The following is a 13,904-nucleotide window of genomic DNA, read 5'->3' on the forward strand; positions in this document are numbered from 1 at the left end:
CTTTAGCCCCATAAACACACTGCCCCCACACCATACACATTCACACACTGCCCCCCATACACACACACCATACACACACACTGCCCCCACACACACCATACACATTTACACACATTGCCTCACACACACACACATACACTGCCCACCCATACACACACAGCCCCCCATACTAACATTGCCACACACATACACAGCCCCCTCGTACACACATTGCCCCACACACCCTACACATTCACACACTACACCCCCTCACACACACTGAACCTTTCACACAGACTGCACCCCTTACACATTGCACCACTGCTCCTATACCCTACTACAGCCTCATATCCCAGCAGACCCCAGGTAAGTTGTCAAACTGTTCTTAAACGGTTTGACTACTTACTCTGGGAGGGGGGCCCGGCCCTCCTGGCACCATAACGACTACACAGAGTAGTAGTGGTTATTGTGCATGGATTATTTCTTTAAATAATCTACGAGTGCCCCAGTAGCCAGCAAGCCAGCCAACCCACAGGCCAGCCAGCCCACAGGCTGGCCAGTAGACAGCCAGCCAGCCTACAGGCCACCAGTTAGGCTTAAAGCCAGCAACCCCACAGCCTGCCAACCGCAGCCAGCAAGCCACAGCCTGCCAGCCGCAGCCAGCAAGCCCACAGCCTGCCAGCCGCATCCAGCAAGCCCACAGCCTGCCGGCAGTAGCCAGTAAGCCCACAGCCTGCCAGCAAGCCCACAGCCTGCCAGCCGCAGCCAGTAAGCCCACAGCCTTCCAGCAAGCCCACAGCCTGCCAGCCGCAGCCAGCAAGCCCACAGCCTGCCGGCAGTAGCCAGCAAGCCCACAGCCTGCCAGCCGCAGCCAGTAAGCCCACAGCCTTCCAGCAAGCCCACAGACTGCCAGCCAGCAACAGTAATTAAGGTAAGAGGAGCCAACTTGGCCTAGGTATCAGCTATGTTGTGTTGCTATATTGTGAATAGGAACCAGAGTGTTGGAGAGACCCCCTCCAGGCCCCATTAGACTCCATTGTAGTCTCTAATGGGACCTAGAGGAAATTCTTTCTAACACACTCTCTAAAGGACACTGAGATAGCCTCTGCTAGAATGCTCCCCCCCTCCATGGCCCATTAGCCCTCAATTGTAGTCTCTACTGGGGCCTGGAGGCGACTGTTTCCAGCAGGGACACTGAGATGGCCTCTGTTAGAAAGACCCCCTTCCAAGCCTGTTAGACTCCATTGTAGTCTCTAATAGGGCCTGGAGGGGATTCTTTCTAACACACTCTCTAAAGGACACTGAGATAGCCTCTGCTAGAAAGACCCCCCTCCATGGCCCATTAGCCCTCAATTGTAGTCTCTACTGGGGCCTTGAAGGGATTATTGCACTTTTGTTCCTTGTGTCTAAAGATTGTGTAGGGTGTGGCTGGAGGCGGTGCATGTAGGCGGGACATGGGTGGCGCTTGCTGCGGAGTATGGGTGGGGCCTGTAAGGGGGCCCTTGATTTATTTTGCCCGGGGGCCCTGAGGGTTCTCAGTCCGCCCCTGGCCGTGACCCCCGTAAAGGGGTAGAAAAGGGCTTCAGAGGGATACAGGACAAACTGCTGGACTCAGTGGGACCACTGGCCAGAATCATGTACCTGACCGACGATGCCCTGGCTCGGGCAGACCAATTTGACACAACCATGGTGCGTGAATGGGCTCACGATGTGCGGGAGTGGGCACAAAGGTGCTTTTGTTTCGTGGGTAATACAAACGTAGCCCTCTCCTCAGAGCGGCGCAAGGCAGCACTACTCCGTATTGACGGAAAACTGGTGGAATTGGGCACCAAAGAGTTAGGCCCGCTGGCACAGGGCAAGTTATTTGGAGATGCTTTCCTTAAGGACCTCAACAGACATGTCAATGTGTTTACATCTCTAAACAAAGCCCAGTCCTCGATGAGGAGAGTATTCAGACAAAACACCACCAGAGGTGTTTTTGGACGGGCTGGCCGCCACAGGGGCCGCGCTGCCAGCCGGTTTTGGCCTTCGGGCCCCCGCACCCAAAGACCCCAACCTTTCTACCCAGAGGTGGGATATCGCCAACCATTCAGCTATACACGAGGTGCAGACAGAGGTCGTGGACCACGTACCCGAGGCAGAGCACGCTTCTCTACAGGTAAGCAACCATCTAACACATTTCCCTCTGTGTACAGCAGGGCGTATCTCTCTGTTTTTTCAGGAATGGACGACCATCTCCGCGGACGCATGGGTCCTACAGACGGTACAGGGCTACATCATCGACTTCGTAGACCACCCATGTCAAAGGGACCTTCCACTTCACATCAACTGCTCCATAGAAGATCGCACCCTCATACACAACGAGTTACTAGAACTATACTCGAAAGGGGCAATCGAACCCGCCTCCGGTCCCGACGGTTTCTTCAGCAACATATTCTTGGTGAAGAAGAAAACAGGGGAATTTCGTCCCGTCATCAACTTGAAAAGACTCAACGAATACGTCACATACAGGCACTTCAAGATGGAAGGCATACATCTCTTGAGGGACCTATTGCAAGACAAAGATTGGTTCACAAGGTTAGACCTCAAGGACGCGTACCTCTCCGTACCCGTCCACCACTCCTGCCGTCAATTCCTACGCTTCCTCTGGCAAGACCTCCCCTGGCAGTTCACATGCCTTCCCTTCGGCCTCAGCTCGGCTCCTTGGTGCTTCACCAAACTACTGAAGCCCGTGGTTGCACATCTTCGAACTCTAGGAATTCGTTGCATTATATACCTGGACGACCTCCTACTGTTCTGCTCCGACAAGTCCAGACTGGTACGTCACACACAGTATACCACGGATTTCCTATCTTCCCTGGGTTTCGTGGTGAATTTCCAAAAGTCGGCTATCCATCCTTCTCAAACAGTTCAGTTTCTAGGATTCGAAATAGATTCCACCACCAGCACACTACGACTACCACAGTCGAAGATTTCAGCCATTCGCAAGGAACTGCGCAGGGCTATCCGATGCCACACGATTCCACTCCGCGCCCTCGCACGTTTGGTAGGACTCCTCTCAGCCTCCATACAAGCTATATTCCCGGGCCCACTCCACTACAGGGCGATGCAACGCCTCAAGTCATCCTTCCTCAGACACAATCCCTCATACGACCAACCGGTCCCCATTACGGAGGAAGTCAGAGACGAACTCAGATGGTGGCTAGACAGCATGGAAGCGTGGAACGGTCGGGCCATCTTCGGGAACACACCCGACATAGTCATGGAGTCGGACGCCAGCCTCTGGGGATGGGGCGCGACAAGCGGAGACACTTCAACAGGAGGCGCCTGGACATCCCAGGACCTCAACCTGCACATAAATTGCTTAGAACTTCTGGCGGGATCATTCGCCATCCGCAGCCTAGCAAGAGACAAGACGGACTGCTGCATCCTCCTCCGGATGGACAACGTCTCTGCAGTCCGCTACATCAACCGCCTGGGCGGTGCCCGATCCCGCATGCTGTCGGAACTAACAAAGGAAATTTTCGATTTCTGTCTACCCCGCAACATCTCCCTCAAAGCGGAATACCTCCCAGGGGAGACGAACATCACAGCGGACTGGTTCTCACGCCACTGGCGAGACACCAGCGATTGGAAACTGGACCCACGGATTTTCAACCTATTGATGGAACGCCGGGGTCCATTTCATCTGGATCTGTTTGCGTCTCGCAACAACAGACAAACACAAAGGTTCTTCAGCTGGCTCCCAGATCCGGAGAGCGAAGCAGTAGACGCATTCCTACAACCATGGCCGAACACGGGGGCCTACGCCTTCCCTCCTTTTGCCATGATAGCAAGGACCATCCACCACCTGAAAAGCAAACTAGTCTCCCTAGTGCTCATCACACCCTATGGAGGGGACAACCATGGTTTCCAGACCTCCTGGCATTATCGTACAAGGATCCCCTCCTTCTACCCCACCACCCCTACATCCTCACGGATCCAAAAGGCAACCCTCACCCAATGATACTAGACAACCGTCTCATCCTGGTGGCTTGGACTCTTTCCGGGGTACCTGGCAGGTCGGCGGACTATCGCAGACTGCTAGGGACCTCCTGTGGGACTCATGGGCTCCAGGAACCAGAAGAAGCTACCTATCCGCTTGGAATTCCTGGTCCACTTGGTGCATGGAACGGAATCTCGATCCATTTACAGCCACTATCCCAACCGTTTTGAATTTTCTCTCACATCTATTCTCCATAGGTCGGTCATACAGATCGATCAACGTAATCCGCTCCGCTATCTCGGCGGCTCATGTCCCCACTCTAGGGATCCCAGTGGGCAGGGATCCACTGGTGTGTCGACTCCTAAGAGGCATCCGACTACAACGCCCCCCAGGACCCAAATACTCACATCTCTGGGATGTGGACGTTGTTCTCCGACTACTGAGAGACTGGCCAAACAACGATAATCTGTCTCTCCGACAATTATCGGCGAAACTCACGATGCTGCTTTGCCTAGTATCCTTCCGCAGGGTTTCGGACATCCGGGCATTCGACATCGACGCTTTCTCTATCTCCCCAGAAGGAGTCACCTTCCGGGTGTCTCGTCGCACAAAATCGGACTCCACCTCGGTCTTCTACCCTTTTTTCAACTCAGACCCACAACTCTGCGTCGTTTCCACCCTACAACGGTACGTTGAGGTTACACTACCACTCCGGACCTCAGCCACGGGCCAACTCCTCGTATCTTATGTTAGACCTCACGTTCCCATCTCCACGACCACCCTCGCCAGATGGGTTCGTTGGATTCTGGCCCTCGCAGGCGTGGACGCTGCCTTTGGGGCCCACTCGGTCCGCGGGGCGGCGGCTTCCTCGGCCCTCATGGCAGGCGCCTCGCTAACGGATATTCTCCGGTCGGCGGACTGGTCACGAGAATCTACGTTCCGCACATTCTACTTCCGCCCGAATGCCGGTGCAGCCATGTCACTCATTCAACAGCGTTAAAAATGCAAAATAGGAAGCCTCCTGTCATGTGATAAAATTGAAGATTATGCTAGCGCTAGTGTACTTATAATCTTAATTTTAATAATGACAGGAGGCGAGTATTTTCCCACCCTTCCCACCCGGGGAGGAGGGGAACTCATGGTTTCTATAATATGTAGAGTCCTATCGTAGTATTCAGACTTAGTTTTGCTCCGTATCCTTGTTATCACTGTCATCCAGGTTTTGATCAGAATTTTCAATCTATATATATAAGCTTCGTTCTAGTAATATCTAGAGTTTATCACTAGAGTGTATCACTTTCCATGTATAAGTTTATTGTACTAGTAACACTTGGGTCGTTGTTCATTGACGCAACCAGTTGGGAGACCGGTGCCTAACCCATTTCACATTCTCTTTCAGTTTAAAGTCTCTCAAGCATGGAACATCTACAGAATCCTACTCAGAGTACTACTCAACCCTTGGATGACACAGTTCCCGTTGGACTCCTTTTTTCGTCTTGTCAACCGGTTGATATTGGTTACGACAACAGTTGATTCTTGTGACTGATCTTCAAATCCATCGTTATACTGTTTTTTTCTTGTTTACTAATGATCGTTTCAGACTTTATACGTATCTCCTTCTCTGTTTACGATGTCGCATCCGAAAGAGGGGGAGGAGCTTATTTACTGGGAATGTCATACTCCCTATTGCATTTTGATTGGTTTAAATGTTTTCACTTTCTTTACTGCTGTGGAGTTTAGTAAAGAGAGTAATGCAAAATACTCGCCTCCTGTCATTATTAAAATTAAGATTATAAGTACACTAGCGCTAGCATAATCTTCAATTGGATGCTGATTTAGTTCCCTTGGTAAACTCCTAGGATTCAGGGCACTTATTAAGTGTTCTTGCATGGCAAGACCACTTACTATTATCTCACATATATATTATTATTATTATTATTATAATAGCCAAATTTACCACCATAACTCCTCCCACAGCGAAATTGGTCCCATAGGAATGAATGGCAGAATGTTCAAAACTAGAGTGGGAGCTGACAAAAGCTAGAGTGTGAGCTGAAAAATCAGGACATGATTTCTAAACTGCCACCACTCCCTCATTTTCAAGCCCACCTACACAAATCCTATATCAAAACGTTCAGCTATGCCTGCTGCCACTAAAAATGTCCACGGCTAAGCCGTTGTCCTGATAGTTTTCACAATATGACCATTTGTTTGCAACTCACGCCGTCCATTGACATTCATTGAAACTCCACTCTAGCCTCCTCAAATTTGAAGGGCAATTTCTAAACTGCGACTGTGCCTTCATTTTTAATATTTCAGCGACATACTAAGCATCAAAATGTAGGTCTGGGTCTTGTGATTGTCACAATATAAAACTATTCGACCGTTTGAAGATGGCAACCGTCAATGAAGTGAGCAATTTGGAGCATTCTCTAAACTGCTGTCATTCCTACAGTTTTGATAACACAAAAGTGAGCACTATCACATTTAATAAATATATTTCCATGTTAGTCAATTCGTTATACCTGTAACAGAAAAACAGTTACATACAATGTTACAACAATACAGCTAATCAATGTTTCATAAAGTTACTCTGCCCAGTCCAACCTTTCCACAGTTACTCCAGTCACTCCAACCACACAACAGTTACTCAAGCCACTCCACCCAGTTACTCCGCCCACTCCAGGTGTAGACTACTGGTGAAGGCAAGAACACTTCACACAATTTCCCCAGAAATTTTAGCTTTTCTAGTTATTATTATTATCATTATATTATTATGAAAAAAAAGTAGTATGTTTTCCAGTTACCTATTTTGAACGTTTTAAACATAACTCGACAATGCTAATGCTTTTGAACTATATGTCTCCCCAAGAACACGCACACCACACACTTCTAAACATGGGATACCTTGGAAAGAGCAACATATGGAAATGTGTCCATCTCTAGCACATTCTCCTCTCCCAGCTTTCCCTTCATTTGTCCGCTCAGGATTCTGGTGGCAGTGAGTGTCGGGATTCCCATGCCTGCAGAGAAACAAATACAAAATGATGTAGTACTTTTCTATGTGACACATTTAACATAATAGCAAAATTACCGGCCTCTGTTAACTGCTATAAATCCAATACATGGCAGCAAGTGCCAAAAGCTAACGCTTGTATTGTACTGTCATGGATATTCTGGTTCAGGGGCATTAAAACTATTTGGACCTGGGAAGAAGACGATTATACTATTCGTTATTACTTTTTTTGTGTGATTTTGCACCTACTATACCTTTTTTTTTCTTTTTTGTTTGTTTTTCTTGCCTGTATTTTGATACTGAAAGCTAAAGTCTGTCTTGTTAGTTTTGATTTGCTTTTTGTCTATTAATGTCTTTTTTATTTATCGTCACAAAAAGTGCAATTTTATTTTAAGTTGAGGCCCATGGTCATTTTAATGTGTGTGCCTGGGGCGCTTCCCTATATGGTAATGAAAGCTCTTTCTTTCTTTTTCTAAACTATTGTTGATTGCATTGTATCATGGTTGCCAATCTCTCTGTAAGGCAATTTTTTTTTATTTCCTTGTTCTTTCTCAAGTCTATTGCATTTTTTTCATAGCTGTTGTTTTTATAAATTTTCTTATTGCAATGTATTTAAAACATGTGCTGACAAATAAAATTAGGAAATAGATTCACTAACATTTTATGTTAACAAATGGACAGTAAATGATGATAGATCACGCAACAAGTAGAACATAAAGTAGGGATTAAAATAATGTCTGCGTAGTACAATTGGTCTTACATAGGCCTCGATTTAATTTTTTTGAATCAGAAAAAAAAAATATCAATTTGGTTTGAAATAAAACTTTTCAAATGATTTATCTACAACAATCATCATTAAAGTCTATCAAAATATTTATAGATAAATAATTTGTAAAGATTTTTTCTAGATTCATACGGAGTAAATGGAGGCCATAGTATGACACATCTACTGCTGTATCTAACTGCAACCTACATTCACGGAAAGCCTAACATAGATACATTTGTTCAGTCAAACACCTTTCTATATGCATACACATACACTCACTTTCATAGATCCACGTATACACAATGATCCTTACTCTTGCATCCAAATGGTACTTTGCTATGCGCTCGCATAGATATATACAGTTAAACACACTAATCTTCATCTTTAGGTTTATATACTAAAATGGAATTTAAGGCCAGGGTAGGTGGACTGAAAGCATATAATTTTGCCAGTTTAGCTATTTTTACCTTAACCTGCCATATTCTTTTTAAAGAGAAGAGGCTTTCTCCTGGCAAACCATAGTTGTTCAGTCTTTTTTTAATTGTACTGTCATTAAATTTTAATATTTAACCTGATAACTAAGGCCTGTAGCGTCTGAGATGTAACTTGGGGATATTGTTATTTTTCTGAGTATTGCGCGGTCTGTTCTCAGGATGAATTTGCTGGGATGTCCACTCCTGTGGTGATTGGCAACTGTCTTGAATGTTTTGCACTTTTGAATAATCTTTCTCACTGTGGAATGATTAACTTTAAATTGTTTGGAAATGCCTTATAACCCGTCCCAGTTTGATGGTCAGCAACAATGGTTTCTCTAAGATCATTGCTGATGTCTTTCCTCCTTGGCATTGTGTTAACACACACCTGAATGCTCTAGACCAGCAAACTGCTAAAACGTCAGCTTCAATAGAGGTGGTCAACTTGCTTATGATCAATTAATCAAGGGCATTTGATTAACAGCTACTTAGCCTCCTAATTCCTATGGAAGCAGTAAAGAGTGTACATTTTCACGTGACAGATTCTTACCATCTCCCAAAAAGAGTATTAAGTTCTTCGCCTTGTTTTGTATAGGCTTTATTTTCAAGGCTTGGTCAATAGCAAGTGCCATTTTTTCATTCCAGAACTCTGGCCTGGTTTCCTCCACTGAGAAAAGGAGAAAATAAAAGTAGCAGAATAACAAGTGGGGAAAATGAGCATGAAAAGTTGGATTTTCTGAAGTTCTATCCCTACCACCACTGTAAAAATCACTATGTCATCAAGATAGACTGTATTACATTTGATGATTCTTTGAATAATCTTTATGTCTAATCAGATTCTGACCTCATATATTTTTTTCAAACATTAAAGGAACACTCCAAGCACTATAACAACTGCACCAAACTGTTGTGGACAGGGTGCTAGAAGTGCCCTACTTACATTGTAAGTAGAGTAACCATTTTAGACTGGTTTAACTTTCTACCGAGGGTCTGCCAGCTGCTGTCCCCCACCTGCAGGAGCTTCTGTTAGTTCTCCTGACCTTGCAGTGTAGGGCTAGCTAATTTGCTGAGAGCATCACTTGACTGGGGCATGGGTCAGTACCGGCACCATAACCACTATTAAGTAAAATTTATCACCCATTTAGCTGTGTCCTGTTATATATCTTTTTGCGCCAGCAATGCGAGAAGCGTCTGCCCTTTCTCACAATCTGCAGCAGAAACCAGTTTATCTGATCATCTTATGGAAGAGCATACAACCGTAGGGAGCACAGGCTACATTCCATCTGTGTGCCACTATCCATCAAGTGTCAACTTCCAATAAGTCAAATGTACCAGTTTCACGGCTCATTGTGGTCAAAGTTCAAGCGTACTGGCTCTATGAACGATCACTGTGCAATTGGTCAAGGCCCAATATTTCTGTGAAAATCTGAACAATAACATCTCAAACCCTAGAAACTTTTGGAAAGTCATAAATAATGCACCAATCCACTCCCAACTTTCAACTGTCAAAGTGGACAAAGAAATCCTGCAACTTCCCTTAGAAGTAGAAAATGCCATTATTTTGCCAGGTGCCCCACCACCCTGATTGCCAAGCTAAAAAATGACACACATCCTGAAACTACAAATGGGGATCAGGCCCCACTAAATTTGCAAAGACCTAGTAGAGACAAGTTCAATTTTAGACCTGTACCTATTAGTGTCATTAAGAAACACCTTAATAATAAAAAAATGAAAAAACAATCTGGATCTGATCAAATCCCAGCAATGCTGTTGAAGCTCAGTGCGCTGGCAATTGCTAAACCTGTCACAACCCTAATCAACGAATTCATGGTGTCTGGGTATGTACCCAAACATTGGAAGAGTGCAAGAGTAGTGCCTCTCCATAAAAGTGGTGACACTACTTTGGTTTCTAACTATTGCCCAATATCATTGCTCCCAGTATTGTTAAAAATCTTAGAAAAATGCATCCATACGCACCTATGTGAGTATTACCAACAATCTAACTATCTGACCTCTGATCATTAAGGTTTTCGCCGGAATTACTCCACTACAACTGCCCTCTTAAAAGTTTACAATGACATCCAAACTGGCATGGAACAATGAGACCTAACTGGAGCTATTTTCCTTGATTTGGCAAAGGCCTTTGGCACAGTAGACCACGACATTCTACTGCACAAACTAAAAAACTCAGGTATGGTGATCGTCCGCTAATCTGGTTTTGATCATATGTATGGGATCGATCACAATATGTGTCCATTTGAGGGGGCGGAGCCTAACCACCGAGCCGACCAGACGTGCTGTAATTCAGCTCCCACAAAAAACGACGAAAACGGGGGTTTAAACCCCGCTAACGGACACGTTCTGGAGCCTGAGTGCACCCATCGAATCAGGGTTACCATGGGGCGTCGAATGAAGCCACAAACGAGTCGTAAATCGCCCGGAAACCCGAAATCCGTGTATGGGGCCTATCTGTGCTGGAGCCAGGGAGAGACGGCCGCTCTCCTGGATGGTAATGCCAGAAATCGACCCTTTCAAGCACCCATTTCTGTTCCGCCCCCCCCTGAACCAGTGGGGGTTATCCCGGTCCGCAATCTGCTCCAAGGACACGCTGCCGAGCAGACCACACAAGCATGGCACGGGCGCACTAATCAGCAGGCCCTCAATGAGACCAACTAAAATGGCGGACGGCACACTATCCCGCATGGTGAAGATGTCGCAGCCACCGACCGCACTCCTGAGGCGTCCCAGAGGCGATCCGGTCCCACCCCTGGGACTCACCTAGGGGGAGACAACAGGCAACCCGACCCAAAACGCCTCCACCACAGATGAACGGCAAACGGAACCGTGAATGCCGGGGAAGGAGGGAACTAACCCCGGGTAAAAACCCATCTCACCTACCCATCCATGCGCAACCTTACCCACCCAGGCAGCAGGCCGTAGGGCATAGAGCCCGTAAGCATCATCCACATCGGCGGAGGAAACAAAGATTCAAGCGACAGACAACGACCCGCTCTTCCGTCTCTCCCACAAGTGGAGTAAACCCAGACCCCAGGGGCAACCGAGTTTGTGGAACGAAGATGCAGGCCTGCACTCCAGCCTGGGGCCGGGGGGACACCCTCTCTGACACAGGTATTGCAGCGAACCACAACTACCTAGAGTCGGACAATCATCGCCTATACAGAGCCGGCTTTGGGTGATAGAGAACCGGATGGAGGCTGCATGTAAGCGCTGGTACGGGACACTGTCGCACTGCTAGCCCTGCATACTTTGGGCGCTAACACGCTCTAACAGCGGATTTGTAGAACCGACCGGACGGTTGGACATGCTTTTGGACAATCTGATTTCCAACAATCTTGTCTTATACCTTGCTATGTAGGTAAACAGTGGCAGGTTCAGATACACTTTATATGCTGCCAGCAAAAGCATCTTAGAGCTTAGACAGTTATGCAACACCGACACATACCTGCCACCTGACCTTACACACACTAGAGGGCACACGCTCACATGCAATTGATTTATAACCAGAATGCATATATGTACATTGGAGACCATGTAACTTGTTCCACATATGAGCATTACACTGTACAGACAGGGACCGGTGCATAGGGGTACATTAATATTGTTTACATGTCCAGAACCAAACCGTTTAAGCGTTAGTCTACCTGGGTGATACTAAGGGACAGGAGGCGCTAGACACCAATGGAAGCTGTGTTACAGTTCACTTAGTCCATACGCAGGTCATACCCACTTACTATATGTGATTATCTGCTGCGCTACAGTGGTTATATTCTGTTGTGATCTGTTCGGTAGTTTTTGGAGCGAATCCAGCCTGAATCGTGCTATATTTACTAACTGCATGTCTTAGAAATAATATTGTATTTTGCTAAGCTTTCGACATTCTAACTAGTCATGCAGTGCTCATGAATATATTATGTTGTTCCTGAACGATGAGATAAAAATGTAAAAAACGAAGCATCGCTATCCCAGAAATGTAATAGTTTAAAGCTGACAATGTTTAAACCCTCTACTGTAATCAAACTATACGTTTCCCTCCTTCTCTTCTGTACCCCATTAAAAATGCTTCAATAAAAGAAAGATTGACAACAAAAAAAAATATGTGTCCATTTCTGACAGCGACTCCCTCCCTCTCCCAGTCACATGTGGTGTTCCCCAAGGTTCCATTCTCGACCCCCTACTATTCACATTATTTATAAATGATCTGCCTAATGTCTGCAAATCCTCAAATGCATGCAGACGACACAGTAATCTATGCAAGCAAATCAGATGTACCAAAGCTTGAGGCTGTGCTCCAAGACCAGTTCACAGAGGTAGAAAAGTGGGTTGCAAAAAACAAACTCTTCCTAAACACTGACAAAACTGTCACAATGATTTTTGGAACAGTACCTAAAATACGCAAATAACAAAAGTCCCATCAATGCATCAAAACGAAATCAAATAGCACACTGACCGCAGTCCACTCTTCCAAATACCTGGGTATGTTGTTAGACCCCAATCTATCTTTTGGCCTCCACATAGAAAAATTTGCATCTAAACTTTATCCAAAACTAGGTGCCCTGTACAGAAACAAATCCTGCCTAAGCCCTACAAAAGGAAAATATTGTACAGCAAATGCTGATGCCAATCATGGATTATGGGGATGTAGTATATGCATCTGCACCGCAAACCCACCTTAATAAACTTTATACATTGTATTACTCGTTCTGACGATTTGTGCTACAATTTAATTACAGGACCCACCATTGTGTCATCCTAAAAGAACTAAACTGGCTGTCGCTGGAATCTAGATGCACCCTTCATTTTTCCAGCCTTGTGTTTAAGAGCTTTTCTGGGAAGCTCCCACCCTACCTGAGCAGAAGGCTCTCCACGGCTGTTCCCACCTCCTATAACCTCTGATCCAGTACCAGCACTTTATTTAGTCTACCTCAATACAAAAAGAAAGCGGCCCGATCCTCCATTTCCTACAGAGCACCGCAATTATGGAATGACCTCCCGCACACTTTCAAATCTCCCCTCAGCCTAAAGTCCTCAAAACAGAATGCACCTGTCATGGTTGATTATATATTTCCTACCTGTTCGATGTTACATTTTGTATTTATTGTGTATTGATATTGTTTTTGTATTTTATTGTACCCTAATGTATCAATACAATGTTTTGTGGACCTAGGACATACTTGAAAACAAGAGAAATCTCACTGTATCTTTCCTGGTAAAATATTTTATAAATAAATAAGACTAGGAGCTAATGCAAATCACTTGTAAGTTTCAGATCTTTCTGAAAAATAAAAATAGCCTACCTGGAATAGTGGCACCAGCTGTTGTGGAACAAGAGAAAAAGATGAAGAAACTCAGAAATACTAGCGGTCCCATGGCTATTATCCAAACGATTCCGTGCCCCATACACTCTCCTCCCGTGGTGTGTTAGAAAGAGGAATTTATTTCCCAGGAACCTGCACTTTGCTCTCTTCATCCAGCCCAAATCAAACTTTGATTCCAACATCATTTCTTGGCAATACATCCAGGGTAAGGATGTATGAACTAGTTTAAAACCCACATCACAAGATGTTATGAAAATGTATAATTATATTTAGTTTCCTATATTAAAAAATATGTGTATGTGTGCACTTCTACATGCAAATTATTGTCTACTCCCTTTCAGTTTCCACT

General features: G+C 45.6%; 1 protein-coding gene across 1 annotated transcript in view; it reads right to left on the minus strand.

Annotated features, from left to right (window-relative positions):
- The window catches only part of ALPI (alkaline phosphatase, intestinal), a 65,584-nt gene extending 51,977 nt beyond the window's left edge, over nt 1–13,607 (minus strand). Inside the window, exons 1-3 of the mRNA XM_063441719.1 lie at nt 13,535–13,607; nt 8,770–8,886; nt 6,872–6,987 (exon numbers count right to left, since the gene is read on the minus strand). Coding sequence (XP_063297789.1) covers nt 6,872–6,987; nt 8,770–8,886; nt 13,535–13,607 — 306 coding nt within the window. The remainder of the gene's footprint in view (nt 1–6,871; nt 6,988–8,769; nt 8,887–13,534) is intronic.
- Nucleotides 13,608–13,904: the final 297 nt, after the last annotated feature.

This window comes from Pelobates fuscus, chromosome 2 (genome assembly GCF_036172605.1).
Source record: "Pelobates fuscus isolate aPelFus1 chromosome 2, aPelFus1.pri, whole genome shotgun sequence".
Classification (NCBI taxonomy): Eukaryota; Metazoa; Chordata; class Amphibia; order Anura; family Pelobatidae; genus Pelobates; species Pelobates fuscus.